General features: G+C 42.2%; 1 protein-coding gene across 6 annotated transcripts in view; it reads right to left on the minus strand.

The window, feature by feature from the left end:
- Positions 1-1,048: 1,048 nt before the first annotated feature.
- Positions 1,049-15,904, minus strand: part of GPATCH8 (G-patch domain containing 8) — a 78,420-nt gene continuing 63,564 nt past the window's right edge. For all 6 annotated transcript variants that reach the window (XM_033089184.1, XM_033089185.1, XM_033089187.1 and 3 more), the window contains 2 exons: positions 9,438-9,568; positions 1,049-7,165 (listed from right to left, as the gene is read on the minus strand). In XM_033089184.1, the coding sequence (XP_032945075.1) occupies positions 3,295-7,165; positions 9,438-9,568 (4,002 nt within the window). In that variant the 3' untranslated portion in view covers positions 1,049-3,294. The remainder of the gene's footprint in view (positions 7,166-9,437; positions 9,569-15,904) is intronic.

Here is a 15,904-nt window from a genome sequence, read left to right on the forward strand (position 1 = left end):
AGGTGTCACTGGCAAATAGAATGGAAATTGTTGACAAGGCTTGGATTAGTCATCATGGGTGTAGAAGAGGGAGTATGTCCATGTTGCAAGCCCAGGTGGCCGAGGCAGGAAGAACCCTTATTGGAGTCAGGAAGGCACATAAGCATATTTTCACATAAGCATACTCTGTACAGGCTGGTCTGTTCCTTTCATCGACAACTTGCCTGCTCAGAAAATTACTTTTTGTTTTTTCACATCCTTTCTTTCTGCACAGGGATTTTGCTAATTTATGAAAACTGGCAAATTGAGCATCCAACCCAAAGTTCAAGTTGAATAGCTTCTCTTCAGTCAAGGGGAGAACACAGCTGTATGAGTAGGAAAGAAATAGGCATTGTACTACTCCTTCCTGAAAAGCTAAAAGAGAGGAAACTAATTTATCGCTACAAATTTATGGTTAGCTTTTGATGCTAAACTTTCCCTTTTGTGATTTTTTTGGATACAGTAGATAGAAGCTTTTATCAGTTCAGTAACGATTAGGTTATATTTCCTTTTACAGGTAGCTCTTAAGCACTAGTAGTATTAAAGGGTTGAGGAGACTAATTCAAAATGGTTCTGGTATACAGAACTCCATCTGGAAGGCAAAGGCCAAGCAGATGACTTGTGTAATCCCATTACCCTGAAGTTCATCCAAAATCCTAAAAATCAAAGCCAGAAATCCCAAACCTATTTCACGAGCACCTACATTCCATACATTCTACCAAGACACACAGATTACACATCTAAAATGAGGTAAAAGAGAGAAATAGAAGCAAACTCTTGTGGGGGAGTAGAAAGGAGGTACACATTCCATGACAGCTCCCTGAAAGACACTGCTATTTCTTCCTCTCTCGGCAGTCTTGCCCCTCTACTTGGGCAGTCTGAGCTTTGAGAAGCACAGTTCTAAACGTCATACATAATTGGTTCACAGGAGTCTATTCCTTGATTACCTCAAGCAAGATGTTATTTGTAACCCGTAACGCCATCCCTTCCCAACTCGAGTGGATGGGGCAACAATCACAACAGACTCTGCTAAGTTTCCACAAATCATTGGTTTATTAGAAAGTTCCTTTCCCTAATTTTACAGCATATATATCTCTATCATATATGATAAAGTTAAATACAATCTGTTATGCTTGTAAGGGAGGATAGGTTATTTCGTTTTTCCTTTTTTAACTTTTAAAATCACTATTCTGGAAGTTAAAGAAAACTGCCCCCAGGAAGGTAGAGGCAGCCAGAGTATGGCTCAATCTACAAGCTAATGGGAAGCAGCACAAAAATGTTAATACTGTATTATTTAAATATTTACATGGGCTGAAAGCAAAGAAAAATGAGTCCCTTCACTTCAAACAGATCATTTCAGTTTTCCAGTGCTAGTTATCAAGAGTGATGCTTCTGAATCAGATGAGGGCACTGAACAGGAAAGAGGCTCAGTCAAGAGCCTTGTTTGCCCAGCACTTGCTTCTCATAAACTCTTTGGGGAATTCGAGAAGAAAGGTAGAACACAGAGCCTTGGCCCAGGTAAACAGGGTTTGTTTCTCCTGTCAGGTGACTACCCAACCAATTCTAGCCACAACAATAGGTAGGAAAATGCCAAATAGGGAACTAACTACAGCAAAGATGAAATCTGCCATATAAACAACTTTGGGTCAGTGTGTTAACTAGGTGTGAGCGCCTGGGTGAAAGGCAAGAGGAGGAAGAGGAACTGAGGTGGTACTTCCGCTGGTAGGTGTCGTGATGTCACAGAAGAGAAAAAAGGAATCTTTACTGCTTCAACTAAGCTGTGCAGAAGGCATGGAAACTATGAAGCAAAAGAATTTGCAGTATCTATAAATGTGCTCACCTCCCAACAAAAAGAGGAAGAAAACTGTCCCAACTCTCTCATCCTCCAGCCTACTTCTATTTTAGTTTCTAGCCAACCCAAAAGGCACATTAAAAAAAAAAAAAAAATTGTCAGAGGGGGCTAAGTACTAGGAAGGCAAATGGAATGCCTGGAACAAGGCACCCAGGAAACCCCCAGACAACCACTCTGAATCTGCTTTCAGAGAATAAAGCTCTCGAACCTCTCCGTCCTCCTCTGTGGGGTCCACCTGTTTCTCTGTATAAAACAACAAAGCACATGAGGGAGTCTGTCATAACTGAGTATCCCTCTGACACTCCCAGCGGACTGCTGCCCATTAGTTCAAAAATCCCAGTGCGGGGCACCACTTACTGCAAATTGCTGAACATTTTGTCCCAGCAAAAATGTTAAACAATGTTCCTTTTTTGTTTTAACATTTTTATAGTTCATAACTTCAAAAAATACATGAGCTCGGTAAAATATACATGCTTAGTCATTTTTGCATCTAGCAGAAAACAAATACTTTATTTTTTGTTTTCATTTTATAACCTTTAGTTTCTTAATTCAACTAGGGCAAACATATTTACACAAAGCCACCAGAACAAGGATCACTTAAAGAGCTGGATGTAAAAAATATTATTGCAGTATACTACAAATATGGAACCTTTTTTTATATGAGCTACAAAAAGCAGCATTTAGAGTTCAGTGCAATTTTTTACATTAAAAAAAATCCTATAAATTAAGAAGGAAACATCAACATGACAGAAGAAAATAGACCCTTCAAACATACGAGCTCCTCTCCGGGGAAGCACATGGGCGACTATGCTCCTCGCAGCTTCTCATCATGATAAGATCTTCTTCTCTGGGGGATGCAGATAGCTCTTCTGGGATGAGGGACGTGAGGACACAGTGCCAAATGTGTGGCTCTGTGTGGGAAGTGAATTGAATAATGAATAGTCTGAGTAGCATCTGATTCCAGGTCAGACTCCCTTTCCACCTTACCCGGGAAAAAATAAGGTCACCAAGGGATGGTCAAAGACCTTGGGAAGGCAGAACCAGATGGATGACCCGCCGGCCAGCGAGGAGGAAAATGTTTCAAAATGTATAGAAGGGAAGAGCAGAGGTCAAAAAGTAGAGGGAGGGGAGTATCTAAACTTGACAGTTTGGAGATGTTGCCGCAGAGGGGTGGGTAGCACTTATTGGTGTTCCCTAGCTTAGAAACACAGGAGAGGAACAAAAAGGAAGGGAAAAATATCCCTGATAGTGAACCCAAAGCAAATCTCAAATCTAAAACCACCCCTGCAAGCCAAAACCCGATTCTTTGGCTGTCAGACACTGCCCATCCCAGCTTCTACTAGCTGGTATTAATGGCTCAACACCCCCAAGGGAAGACTTATGGGTCACCTTCCCTGGCCCTACATGGGCTCCCATCCCCCAACTCATGTGCCATGGCTGGGGGGGTGCTGCAGGTCCTGACCTGAGAAGATGGGGTGAAGTAGTGGGTGAAGGTGGAGGGCAGTGGCAGCTGCTGCAGCAGGTCGTGGGGCAAGGAGGGTAGGGTAGAGGGCAGCATGTGGGACAGGGTGGAAGGTGAAGGGCCCAGGATGGATGGCTGAGGCAGGAATGATGTGGATGGGATGGCTAGCGAGAAAGGTGGCAGGGTGGCCCGGGATGATTGAGTGAGTGAGGTGGGACAAGGAAATGGGGGTCAGGTGGGGCTGGGGAATATGATGTACTTGGGCGAGTGGCTGGGCGTGAGGGTGGGGGTGAATGCCAATGGCAGCAGCAGCTGCGGCGGCATGGTGCTGCAGGATGGCATGCTGAACGGTTGTGATCGAGGTGGCAGAGGCTGTGGCCGGCTGCTGAATGTGGATGGGCTGCAGGGCTGGAGTGGCCGGGGCCAGGGCAGCTGAGGCCGGAAAGGCCTTTACTTGCTTAGCCAGAAGCTGCTGCTGGATGTGTTGCTGTGCGGCCTGCTGGAGCTTGCTGTACTTCTCCATCTCCTCGGGGGTGAAGGTGATGGGCTGGCTCTCCAGGGGGGCCAGGGAAGCATCCTCGGCTCCATCAGCTGACTCAATACTAGGCTCCCCACTGGGAGGTGCATAATTGGGGAAGTGCTCAATGTCCGGCACTATTGGCAGCAAGCTGGACTCCACAGGGCCTGGCTGACTGCCACTACCCAAGGACTCTAGGGTGTCCCCATCACTGGGGTCAGGGAGGTAGTTATGGGAGATGGTTGGGTCCCCAGGATAGCAATCAGAGTGCACTGGGGTGCCTAGCGGAGCCACAGGATGATCAGCAGGAGCTTCTTCAGACTTTGGCTCTTCTGGGGGTGGGTCTGATAAGGGGCCAGCTGTTTCCTCTGAGGGGTACTGATGTCCAAACGGGGCATCACTACTTGCCGGAGGCCCTTCTTCTGTCTCTGACTGTTCTTGCTCTTCTCCCCTTTCTAAGCCAGACTCTTCACATTTCTTGGTGTTGGGCTTTCGGGTAGCTGGTAGCTTCCCTATCAGTGGAAGGACAGGCTTATTGCCAAGAGAGGGGGGGAGCTTGGGCCCAAAGTAACCTTGTGGGGGGTCCTTGAGCTTGAGCCCGGCTTTATTAGGGGTGGCCAGCACCTCCTCACTCACACTGGGCTTCCTCTCCACTTTCCTGGACTGGACCTTCTCCAGCAGCAGTTTGGCAGTGAGGGAGTTCTTGGCTTCAGGGCTGCAGTCACCTTCTGACCCCCTTCCTGTGCCTACGGTACTGTTCTGGGAGGGTGGGCCTGTCCCTTTACCATCATCTCCTCTGCCATCTTCTTTCTTCCCAGGACCTTCTCCCCGCCCTGAGCGGAAATAGTGGGGAGACTGAGAGCGGTAGATCTTAGAGCGAACAAAGTCTCGACGACCAGAACGCCTCTCCTCAGGGCTCTCGTGACCCCACGACCCCTTCCTGGAGCCTGATCTCTGGGAAGGGCTTCTGGTGCTGCGGCTGCGGTCACGGCTATAGCTCCGGCTCCGCTGCCAGCTGTGGGCTGTGGTGCTGCGGCTTCTCCGTTTGCTCCGGCTGCGACTACAACTGCTACTGCGGCTGCGGCCCCGGGATCGCGAGCGCTGTCTGGAATGACTCCGGGACCGGCTCCGGGACTGGCTGCAGCTGAGGCTATAGTCGTCGTCAGAAGATGAGTATTTGTGCCGTTTGGACCGGTGCTTGGAGCTGGCGTAGTCGGAGTCGTCAGAGTCATGGGAGCGCTTGTGCCTCCGGGATCGGTCACTGTAGTCACTATAGCTGTCATCAGAGTAACTGCGCTGTCTACTGTAGCAGCTCTGGTCTGAAGACGCGTCTGAGCTGCTTGAATAAGAACGCCGGGAGGAACGGCGTGAGGAATGGCGCCGGCTGGACCGGGAGCGGCTGTGGGAATGCTCACTGGCGGAGTCGTCGTCCTCCTCGTCCTCACTGTACTGGGACGGAGACTTCGGGTGGAGCCGGCGGGAAGAGACGTCGTCACTATCCTCATCCCCACTACTAGGTCGGCTCCGATGGCTGGACCGGCTGCTCCGTTTGGTGCTAGCTCTTCGCTGGCAGGATGAAGCTGGAGGTTCACCTTTGTGTTTCCTCCCACCATGATCTTGGGAGCTGCCACCGCCTCCACCTTCATCCTTCTTGGCCCCGCTCCCTTCTTCAGCTGGGAGGGATCTCCGCTGGGAATCATCTTGAGCTCGCCGTCGTCTTCTTGGTGGCGCAGGGCTACCACTCCCTGGGGGTTCTGGTTTGGGGCCCCGTTCAGAATCTGCCGGGGCTGATGACTTATTCTTCTTCCGTTTTCGTTTCTTGCGCTTCTTAGACTTCTCCCCAGATTCTACCTTAGAACTTTTCTCTTCTAGGCCAGCCTTGTGTTTCCGTTTGTGTTTGCTGGATTTTTTGTGCTTCTTTTTCTTTTTGTGTCGGTGGGACTTCCCAGATCGTTCTTTCTTGCCAGGAAGGCTTCTGCCTGTGTCTTCTGCCTCTGACCCATGGCTGCCCCCAGGCTCCTGCTTACTGAGGCTGCTATAGGCAGACCCTGAAGCAGGTGTATCCATTCTGCCTCCTGAGGAATGTTCTACGTTCTCTCCTTCCTTGCTTTTACTTGGCTCGCCAGGATCAAGGCCTTGGAGATGGTCTTTTGAGGCGTCTCCTACGTCCTTTGGTTTTTCTGTCCCTTTAGCTCTGGCATCTTTGTTCCTTGAAAGTTTAAAGTCGAAGTATAAAGGGTTACAACTGTATGAAATGGAGGGTTCTGCCTTGGTGAAAATTAATAGTTCTGATGGCCACTGGAGGGCAGTGCTTTCATCTTTGCTCAAAACTGGAAAGAAGGGACCAGTAGGATGTTTGGGTCCCTCCTGGCTTTCTTTCCCTGCTGGGGTGGTCTGAGAGGTTTCTTTAGAAGGGTTAGATTCACACATTTGGATCTCTGAAGCCTTCTGACTCTGACTCTCTAAGCTCTGCTCCCTTCCTGAGGCCTTCTTTGTTTCAGCTTTGCTTCCAGGCTCTGAGGTCTCAGCTACACCAGTTTCCGTTTGCTGCTCAGAGACTTCACTAACTGTCTTTTCTGCTCCTTGGCTTGCCGCCACCTTGTTGCAGCCTTTAGGCTTGGGAGAACTGCTTTTTTTGCTTTCTAGGACATTCTTTGGATGTGTACTACTATCACCTTCCATTTGTTCACTGGCTCTCATAAAGAGTAGGAAGGGAAAATTAGGTTTTACTTTGCAGTGTGCTGGCGGGATGTAGTGGTAATACTCTGGCTCTGTAGTGCCAGCTCCTTCTTCTCGCTTCATTCTTTTTAACTTAGATAATGTTGAGGCAAGGGACCCTCCATCCTGAAGGTCTTCATCTTCTTTTTTACCATCGAGATTACTGTTACCGTCAGAGTCTCCCACCTTCTGCAATCCTTGGTCAGCACCCTTCTCATCAGCTTTTGTTCCGTCTTCAGAGGTCCCTTCCTCTGCGTGGTCCTTGAAAACAGATGCTATTGATTCGAGTTTGACAGGAGCCTTCTTGGCAAAGGAAAACGATACTCCCAATTTTTGCAGTGGGGTCCCCAGATTATTCTTAATGCCAAAGCTGATGCCTTGGGAGGATGACCCAGGAGCCTGTGCCTGTCCAGTGGTATTAGTGACTTGTACTGCAGTGAAAGGGCCTCCTTTATCTGTGGAGAATTCAGATCCCAGGCCACAAGTGGCAGTGGCACTTGTGCCACTGTTTGTAGCCGATTCATCTTTATCATCATCTCCACCTTCTTCATCTACAGCCACTGTGGTTGGTCTGAACATAGGACCACTTCCAGGGGCACTACAAAATGGTTTAGAAAAATGAAAAAACAAACAAAAAAACAGTTTAGGGGTACATTTCATACTTCTACCATTTTTCAAAGGTAGGTTTGAAAGACACTGAGTGGTGGTCATTCCCTAGCCTTGTGCACACAAAGGGAACTCCCTTAGTGAGGTTAGACAAAGTCTCGTACTGTTAACCTATCAAGCTACATTCCCCAAACTAGACAGTTATTACTGTTTCTTCTTAAGTTGTCTAAAACTCAAATACTTTATCATTATCATCTGGCACAGTCTACTCGTCCTGTATCCATTCTCATTTCTCATTGTATCATCCTGCCCATCAGTATTCTATCAAATGTGTGGCTGAACATTTCACAAAGGTTGTATTTCATTCAGCTAAAAAAAAAAAATCAAACAAACCCTAACTTCCTCTACACTTTCAAATTTAATTTTTAAAAATGTGTATGTTCTCTTGAGTTAAATACAGTCCGAAACCTCCACTATGCTACTCAATGGCAGTCTGTGGTTAGTTAGTTATGTCTGTTTTAGAAACTAAGAGTCTGCGCCTATCTCCTGGGCAGCACATCTAAGCATTTGTTGTGGTTCTGTGATACTTTCTGGGCATCCCATACAAGGATACTACCAAGGACTTTCTCAGCTTTGAAAACAGAAACACTGAGGAGCTTCAAAGCCAGTGTTTTAAACTCCTGCTATGTCTGAAATTTTTATAGTGTATAGATTATAAAGGTCTCTCTCAAGCCAAACTGAAGAGAATTAGGTATTTGTTTGGCTCAAGTCCTCATTATCTGAACCTTAGCTACTAGCTGTCCTAAACTCAGGGACGACGTATATTTGGATGTGGTACCCTTTGCTATCTGAACTGCTTCTATTGGAAGTTGGGAACCCAACAGATTTGGATAGCAAGAGATATTTACACTGTCACAAAACCTACTCCACAGCAAAGAAATCCTCAAACTGAATAAAAAGGGGGCTCATTTTGATGTTTTGATTAGTCTTTGTCATGTTACTTCAATAATATTTACTATGGGGTCATGCATTATTCTTAGGACAATGAAATACCTGATCATGGATCAAAACCTTCTTTTATTCTCCCAAGATATTACTTGGTCATCTTTTAGATGTTTACTTATAAAACTGAAACTAAAGTCACTTCTGAAGGAAAACATTATTACAGTATGCCTGTTATACACTTTTTAAGGAGGTACCCTTGCAACAAATCAAAGAGGAATATATTTACTACGTAGAGAGCTGCCAAAGAAGGACTCGATAGGCAGTTTAACTTAACATTAGAGCTCACAGGTTAATTCTGTTTCAAAACTTACACTATATGTGTTCCCTCCCTTCCTTCTTCCTCCAAAACACAAGAGAAGTAATTAAGTAAAAAAGGATCCAGAGACAAAAATAAACCTAGTTAAGTTCAGGAACTTGGAAACTCTGGCACCAAATGGGCTGTAAACTTAAAAGCCACAACAAATTTCTCTTTTAACTGTAACCAGTTCCTTCCTTTGGACCTGGCAAGTCAAACAAACATGGGGACCTAGTCCTTCTGATTGGGGCATACACCTCAGGAATCTTCAGATGCTCAAAGACGGGTCCGCAAGAACTATTTGCTTGGAAATTCAGCCGTACGTAGAATAAATTCCACATAAGGCAAAATAACAGCCCCAAATGGTTAATCAAGAACCATGAAGGAGCATTAAAAAGAACACTCAAGAAGGCAGGAACCATAGAGAATTCCCTAGGTTTTAGAGTGTTCAGTACTAACTGTATAGTACTTAAAAGTTATATCACTTGAATCTGTGCCCCAGTACTTTTTAATTATAAAATACAATACTGTTAATACATGTGCTTTTCTACACAAGAATGGAAACAATAATACCTGCATAATTTATTGATTCATTGAACATCTTCTGTGTTAAGGTATTCTTATAAGCATTTTTGATGTAATAACTTAATCACTCCTCATAATAACTCTAAGTAGACTGTTGTTATCATCTCAATCTTAAAGATAAGGAAACTGAGGCATAGAGCTTAGATAATTTAAGGTCATGCAGATTGTTGGATACAACCCCAAAAGAGCATATTCTTAATCAGCATATTATACTCTAAGTGTAAATATGCTTTTAGGTTGAAAGAAAGATCTATTAAAAATTTAAGGATTGTAATTCTTAAATCTTAATTTAAATCTTAAATCATAATCTTTAATTTATAATCTTGACCCTTAAGGATTATAATTATTTGTAAAACCCTCTTAGAGAAAATAGCCTCACCACTCAGCTTGTTTTCTTTGCTCTGCCAACTCATGGAGCCGCCGAAGGGCTTTTTCCTGTTTCTTCTCATCCTTGCGGGATCTTGAAGAAACATTTCGGGCAAACTCTCTCTGCTTGAGATCTTTCAATCTCTGAGGTAACAAAAGATAGGAACAGAGGGCGGGTGATTTAGAATAACTTGGGGATCCTGAAAGCAAGGCCTTTAAAATTTACTCTCAATCAATGGTTATAGTGCCAGTGTAGAATACATTGTTATACTCATATGATAACTGAAAACACAATGTCTGATTACTTTGGGTAAAACACTTGGGGTATCTGCATTTCTAATTAGGATGGCGTACCATTTGCTTTATTGGGCAAACTTAAATGATATCAGAAGCAACAAGCAAATTTTAGAACACCAGGAAGAAAGAAAAGGGACCATTCAATCACCTGCTCTTCCAGGATGCAAACTAGACAAACAGAACATGAGATAAATTGTAATAACGCAAGCCAAAGAGAACAGAACGGGGTTACACTAGTACAGGAAATTACCCAGGTGTAAGATCTTAAAAAGCAATGTACAGCTTACATTATGGGGGGGGCGGGGGGGGGAAGATTTGAATCAGAACTAACAAATAGAAAGCATACTTTTATTTCACCATAAAAAGGTGCTATCATTTTTTTTCAGCAAGGACAGTTTTCCTGTTAACTATCAAACAAACCATCTTCCAATGCTAGCATGTTCAGAGCTCACCAGTCTGACCACTTTTCATCTGGTAAGTCTGCTGAAATTAGAGAGTAATAAATGTAGCTTTTCATTGCTTCATGGTCCTGAGAGGACCCAACATCCAGGGGATGAAGAGGGATAATAGAGATAAGTCAAAGGATTACTTAAAATCCTGATAAAAGAATGGGTCTTGTATTCTCAGAAGCAGCGATATAATTTTCCTTAAAATAAAAGAACAATAAACCAAAAAAGAACAGTGTTATCACTGGTGACAAAGTCCAGGCATACTATCTGCAATGAAGACGGAACTAAAATTACTTTCAACACACTAGGTGACACAAAAAACAAACTAAAAGAAAACACACACATCAGCCTATGTTTTTACAACACCACTGGGAAAAAGAATTTGACCCAATATAAAGTGGACATTGCTTTGTGAAAGGCATGATGGTCAACAGACAGAGGAATTTTCTTATCTATGAAATGTGTTTTGACTATTTTTGAATTGGGAAGGGAAAAGGGTGGACACACACAAAAAAAGATATACAGCTAAAGACACTAGTAGAAAAACTCACTCTTGTGATCTGGGCTCCCAAATTAGAAGGATTTGCTTTCAATACATCAGCTGAAAATGTCACATCACAAAGGAAAAAAAAAGCAAAAATAAAACAAGAGTGGAAGAGAAAAAAAAATAAAGCAAGCATTACTACAGGAGCTCTCTTAGTGAATCTGCAAACTATTATACTGAACAATCAGGGACAAAGCCATCAACTCTAAAAGGATTGGGGAGAAGGGAAGAACCTGTACAAACACATACATATGTACATACACACAGACTGACACAGTAATAAGCCCTCATAGATAAATGGAACTACCGCATTTTTTCAGGAAAAATGGTTACAGAACGTTAGGAAAAACCACTGCTGTCTAAAAGCAGTCTTATTTTCATTTACCTTTATTTTGGGGACGTTCAAGTAACCAGCAGCTGGCAAAATTGTTTCACTGAGGCTGGCTGCCCGAATTACAATTTTTATAAAAACCACTTCAAGATGGAGGATCAACTATGTTAAACAAACATGAATTCTAATTCCCTCCTTCTGAAGAGAATGGGGCAGAGAGAAGGAGTCTGTAAGGACTAGTAAATGATTACTATAGGTCACAAACCTACTTTTTTATTTTCCTCTGCCCCCAAACACTTAATAGATCCTCTAGCCAAGATTTATATAGAATGTATGTTTTTTTCTCATATCTACTGTCTTCTTTCTAGCCACCTCATAGGCCTGGAAAAAAATCTCTCCGTGCCGTCATTTCCTTTCCTCTTACAAATATTTCATCACTTTTAGGAAGTCATTTCCCAAACTGCTGGACATTGTCTAAAAGAATGAGCATTTCATCCAAGTCTGGAGTCTCCAGGATAAGTCAGACAGAGATTAAGCTTTTTAATCTAATTCAGCAGCCACCTAGTGAAACCCTGAAGTGGAAGGACTAGGATTATGTCCACATCATCTTGAAGACACCCTATGTGACATTCCTACCACAATATATCTGGAGGTAGGGAGGGAAAAAAAGGAGACGTCAATAAAACAAATCCAAATTGCAGCTCCTTCTAGGCAAAGCTATCCTAGTCCTACATTAGGTGTAGCAAACACTTCTATCACCTTTACAAACTTCATAGTCACTTTTAGGATCTCAAAAGGAGAATTGGGAGCCCCAAAATTCTTACCCAAACCTTAGAGACAGGGCTTGGCAACTGCCTCAAACTCAAAAATGTACATTTAAGGCCTCCTTCAGGTAAGGGTATGCTGATGACAGAAATGGGTTCCTAACTCCCAGTCTCTTTTCTACTCAAGGTCAAAGCAAATTCCCCTCAAAAGTCTCTACTGATCTCTCATAAGAAGATAGAATTTTTCTTCTTTCTGAACTGTATTAGCACTTTGTCAGAGCATTCATCTAGCAACCATCATTTTGCTCTGACCTATACTTATTCCCGTCCTTCAGAAAGGCAGTATGTGTATGTGTAAAGTTTCAGAGTCAGAAAGACCTGGGTTCAAATCCATTAATTACTAGCCAAGTGGCTTCACCTCTCTGAGCTTCAGGTTCCCTCATTAGAAAAACTGGGCAATCTAGCAACAGATTTATGAGATGTCAAAATAAATGTAAAGCATGTCAAAACTGTTCAATACTGCCCTTTCCCTCTATTTGGGGCAAGGACTAAGCTTATCTTTATAATCAACCCTGCAGTGGATCGAACAATACTAAGTCTACAAAAAGCATAAATGGTTGATGAATAATTTGGCTTAAACATTGGATTCTTGACTTTTCCCCAAATGAATTTTTTACCATTTGTAGAAAAGTTTGATATGAAATATTCTCATTTCTCTACTAGGGACATATTCAGGTTATATAATATGGTTTTCCTAGCTGTTACTCTCACATAGTAAGAAGTCTCATTCTTTGGAGAATCAAAAAGTCTAAAATTCTAAGCTCCTTATTTCTGGACAGAATTGGACCGAACACCCAAAAAAATACTGACCATAAATTTCTCCATTTCCTGTCTGAAAAGTAATTTTCATAAAGGTACAAGGCCCTAATTCAGAGTCAGGTTTTTGAAAGTTGCCAATTTTATTCCAAAAGGCTACCAAGCCTGGTTCATTTGCCACTGAACGCCCATATGAAATTCTGTGTCACTTTCCTCTTAAATTCTAAAGAGAAACACAACTTTAGGTAACTTCTTCAAGATGAGACTAGAGCAGCAACATACCTGTCTATCAGAGAAGAGACAGGGCTCATGTAAGGAGACCAAAATTAGAGATGCTCCACCAATCCGAAACTGTTTTCAAAGGCTGAGCAAATTCCATACCATACACAAAAATTCAAGTTAGACTTCAAACTGGAACACAGTCTTATCTGAATGGATATAATTAATCATTTACACTGATTCCAAAGCCACTATATGTCCTTATCTTTGAAAATTATAAAGTATGCTTTCTAAAGAGTTGCTAATAAATTTGGCTTATTTATTGAACTATTAATGCTTATCAATAAAAAGTTAAGCCAAACAACACATTTTTAGCTGGGAAAAAACTTGATTCATGAAAAATGAGACAACCCCATTCAAACGAAAAGGTTTGAAGATCCTGTTTTTCTGGAAAACAAAGCAAAACAAAAAACAATAGCATGTTTACAAAAACGTATACATTTATGGTATAGAACACAAGGGAAGAAACATCTCTCAGTGATTCTGAAATTCACATAGTAGCTGGAGTTTCCATTAAATTTCCCAAAAGACCAGTAGAGGGAAGACCTTAACAAATAATCTGGAGTTTGAAATATCCATTCACATAACTATGGCTCTTTGGACTAAAGACTATTTCAAATGTAAATGACATTCCAGTTCTTAAAACAGCTAAACAGTGCTGTGTTGGCAGAAAAATGTCTACTACAGAAACAAACTCCTGTTCCACTATTCAACTGCAAACAAATTAAATCAGGGTAATGAGAATCTGGTAAATCTTACCAGGTTTTAAATGTGGGTGATAAATATGCCCACATCATCAATAATGTGCAGTGTCAACAGCAACGAGTGGCACTGTATTTCAGCTGGGAATGAGTGAGACAAAGATACTTCTCCACAGTTTGCCCTAACAACAACATTATAATGGTCTAAGAAAATATTTTTTGTTATCTTTTGGTGCTATTCTTCTCTGTTCTATCAAAACAAAACTTGATGCTAGAAGTTTGTTTGTTGAGTATACTTCACTAGGAATAAATCTGATTTTCTTTCTCAAGTGTTTTAAATCTACTGTCTCAATTTGAAGAATAAAAATCATTGTTTCCATGTGAAAACAATCTCAAGCATCAGAAAGTAGGCAGAATATTTCCTACTGCCACTAAAATCCTATGTTCTGGGGCGGCCGGATGGCTCAGTTGGTTAGAGTGCGAGCTCTGAACAACCAGGGTTGCCGGTTCAATTCCCGCATGGGATGGTGGGCTGTGCCCCCTGCAACTAAAGATTGACGGCGACTGGACTTGGAGCTGAGCTGCACCCTCCACAACTAGACTGAAGGACAACTACTTGGAGCTGATGGGCCTTGAAGAAACACACTGTCCCCCAATATCCGCACCCCCCAAAATAAATAAAAATATATTAAAAAAAAAATAAAATCTTATGTTCTAATATTTACTCAATTCTAAAGAGAAAACCTGATTTTGTTTCTTTAGGGTCAAAAGATTACCCATAGTTTCTGTCTCTTACCAGATAGCAATCCCCGCCCCGCCACACTCTCCCAGAATAGGCACTGAGGCTATCTTCCTTTGTAACTAACCCTACAACACACACACTGCTGTCCATAGCACAAAAGAGATGCTCAATAAACATTTACCAAACTGGTTTCAGTTTTAAAATGAGTTGTTGGGAGAGGGACCAAATACACATACTTTTATGTATTATCTGTTGGTCATGAACAGACAGGAGAAATAGTGAGTCAAGTGGTGACTGTATGTACCTCAACTTTTTTTTCTGGCTAAGCATAATCTGGCTTGTTTTGAATCTCAACTACTTTCTTTCCTCTACGTCAACATTCCCGCACACCCCAAATCCATGGGCTCTTCTCCCCACTGTTTCCTGCCTCTCTCTTATGACATGACATAACATTAATGTGGATCTCCTCCGCCAAACTGGAGTAATCATGCCGGAGCTGTTATGTGGCCAGGTAACCCCGATTCAGGTCTCTGATGCTTCTGTGAGAGACCATCCAGGACATCAGCATGTGGTGAGGGAGGGAAAAGACCAGGAGAGAACACAGAAAGTCTGTCTTAAAAGTACTCAGGGAAGGAAAATTACAGTTGAATGATTAAGGAAATTCAAGTTACTGGATTAGATGTAAATTCTTTTCGCACATGCATATAGGTAAATGATAAAAATGAATCGTATTCAATAACAGAGAAAACCAAATGTTTGGTAACAGAAAAGTAAACACTAATGCTGATTATAGATACTGAAAAACAATCAAGGCAAAAAAGAAGTATACATTCTTTTTGCTGGATAAGAGTAGTATTAATTAGTCCTTTATAACAACTTATCTTTTATGCCCCATTATTTTGCAACACAATGATTACTACCATTTAGTGATTAGCAAATTAGTTTGTCACAAAAATCACTGTAATACTTGCTTTGTTATGTTCAAGAATTCATATTCTTTAATAGTACCAGGTATGCCTGCTTTAAGGTATTTTCTCATACACACACGTTACATGTATAACTGCCACCACCAAAATTTAAGCTGGATAATGAGGTTTTAAAAATAATTTTATTGAAATATAATTCACACACCGTAAAATTCACCCATTTAAATTAATGTAAACTTTAGTGGATTTAGTACATTCTCAGAGTTGTGCACCCATCACCACTATCTAATTTTAAAACATTTCCATCGCCCCCAAAAGAAACCCATCCCCATTAGCAGTCACTCCCCATCCCGTTGCCCCTTTGCCCTCAGTCCCTGGAAACCTAACCTAGGTTCCCTATAGATTTGCTTATTCTAGACTTTTCATATAAGTAAACTTATACAATATGGGGGTCTTTTTGTGACTGGCCTCTTTCACTTAGCATATTATTTTCAAGGTTTATGCACAGTGTATTTATCAAGAAGTCATTTCTTTTTCTTGCTAAATAATATTCCCTTGTATGGATGTACCACATTTTGTTTATTCATCAGTTAATGGATATTTGGGCTGTTTCCACTTTTTGGCTATTATG

Source organism: Rhinolophus ferrumequinum, chromosome 21 (assembly GCF_004115265.2).
Source record: "Rhinolophus ferrumequinum isolate MPI-CBG mRhiFer1 chromosome 21, mRhiFer1_v1.p, whole genome shotgun sequence".
NCBI classification, from domain to species: Eukaryota; Metazoa; Chordata; class Mammalia; order Chiroptera; family Rhinolophidae; genus Rhinolophus; species Rhinolophus ferrumequinum.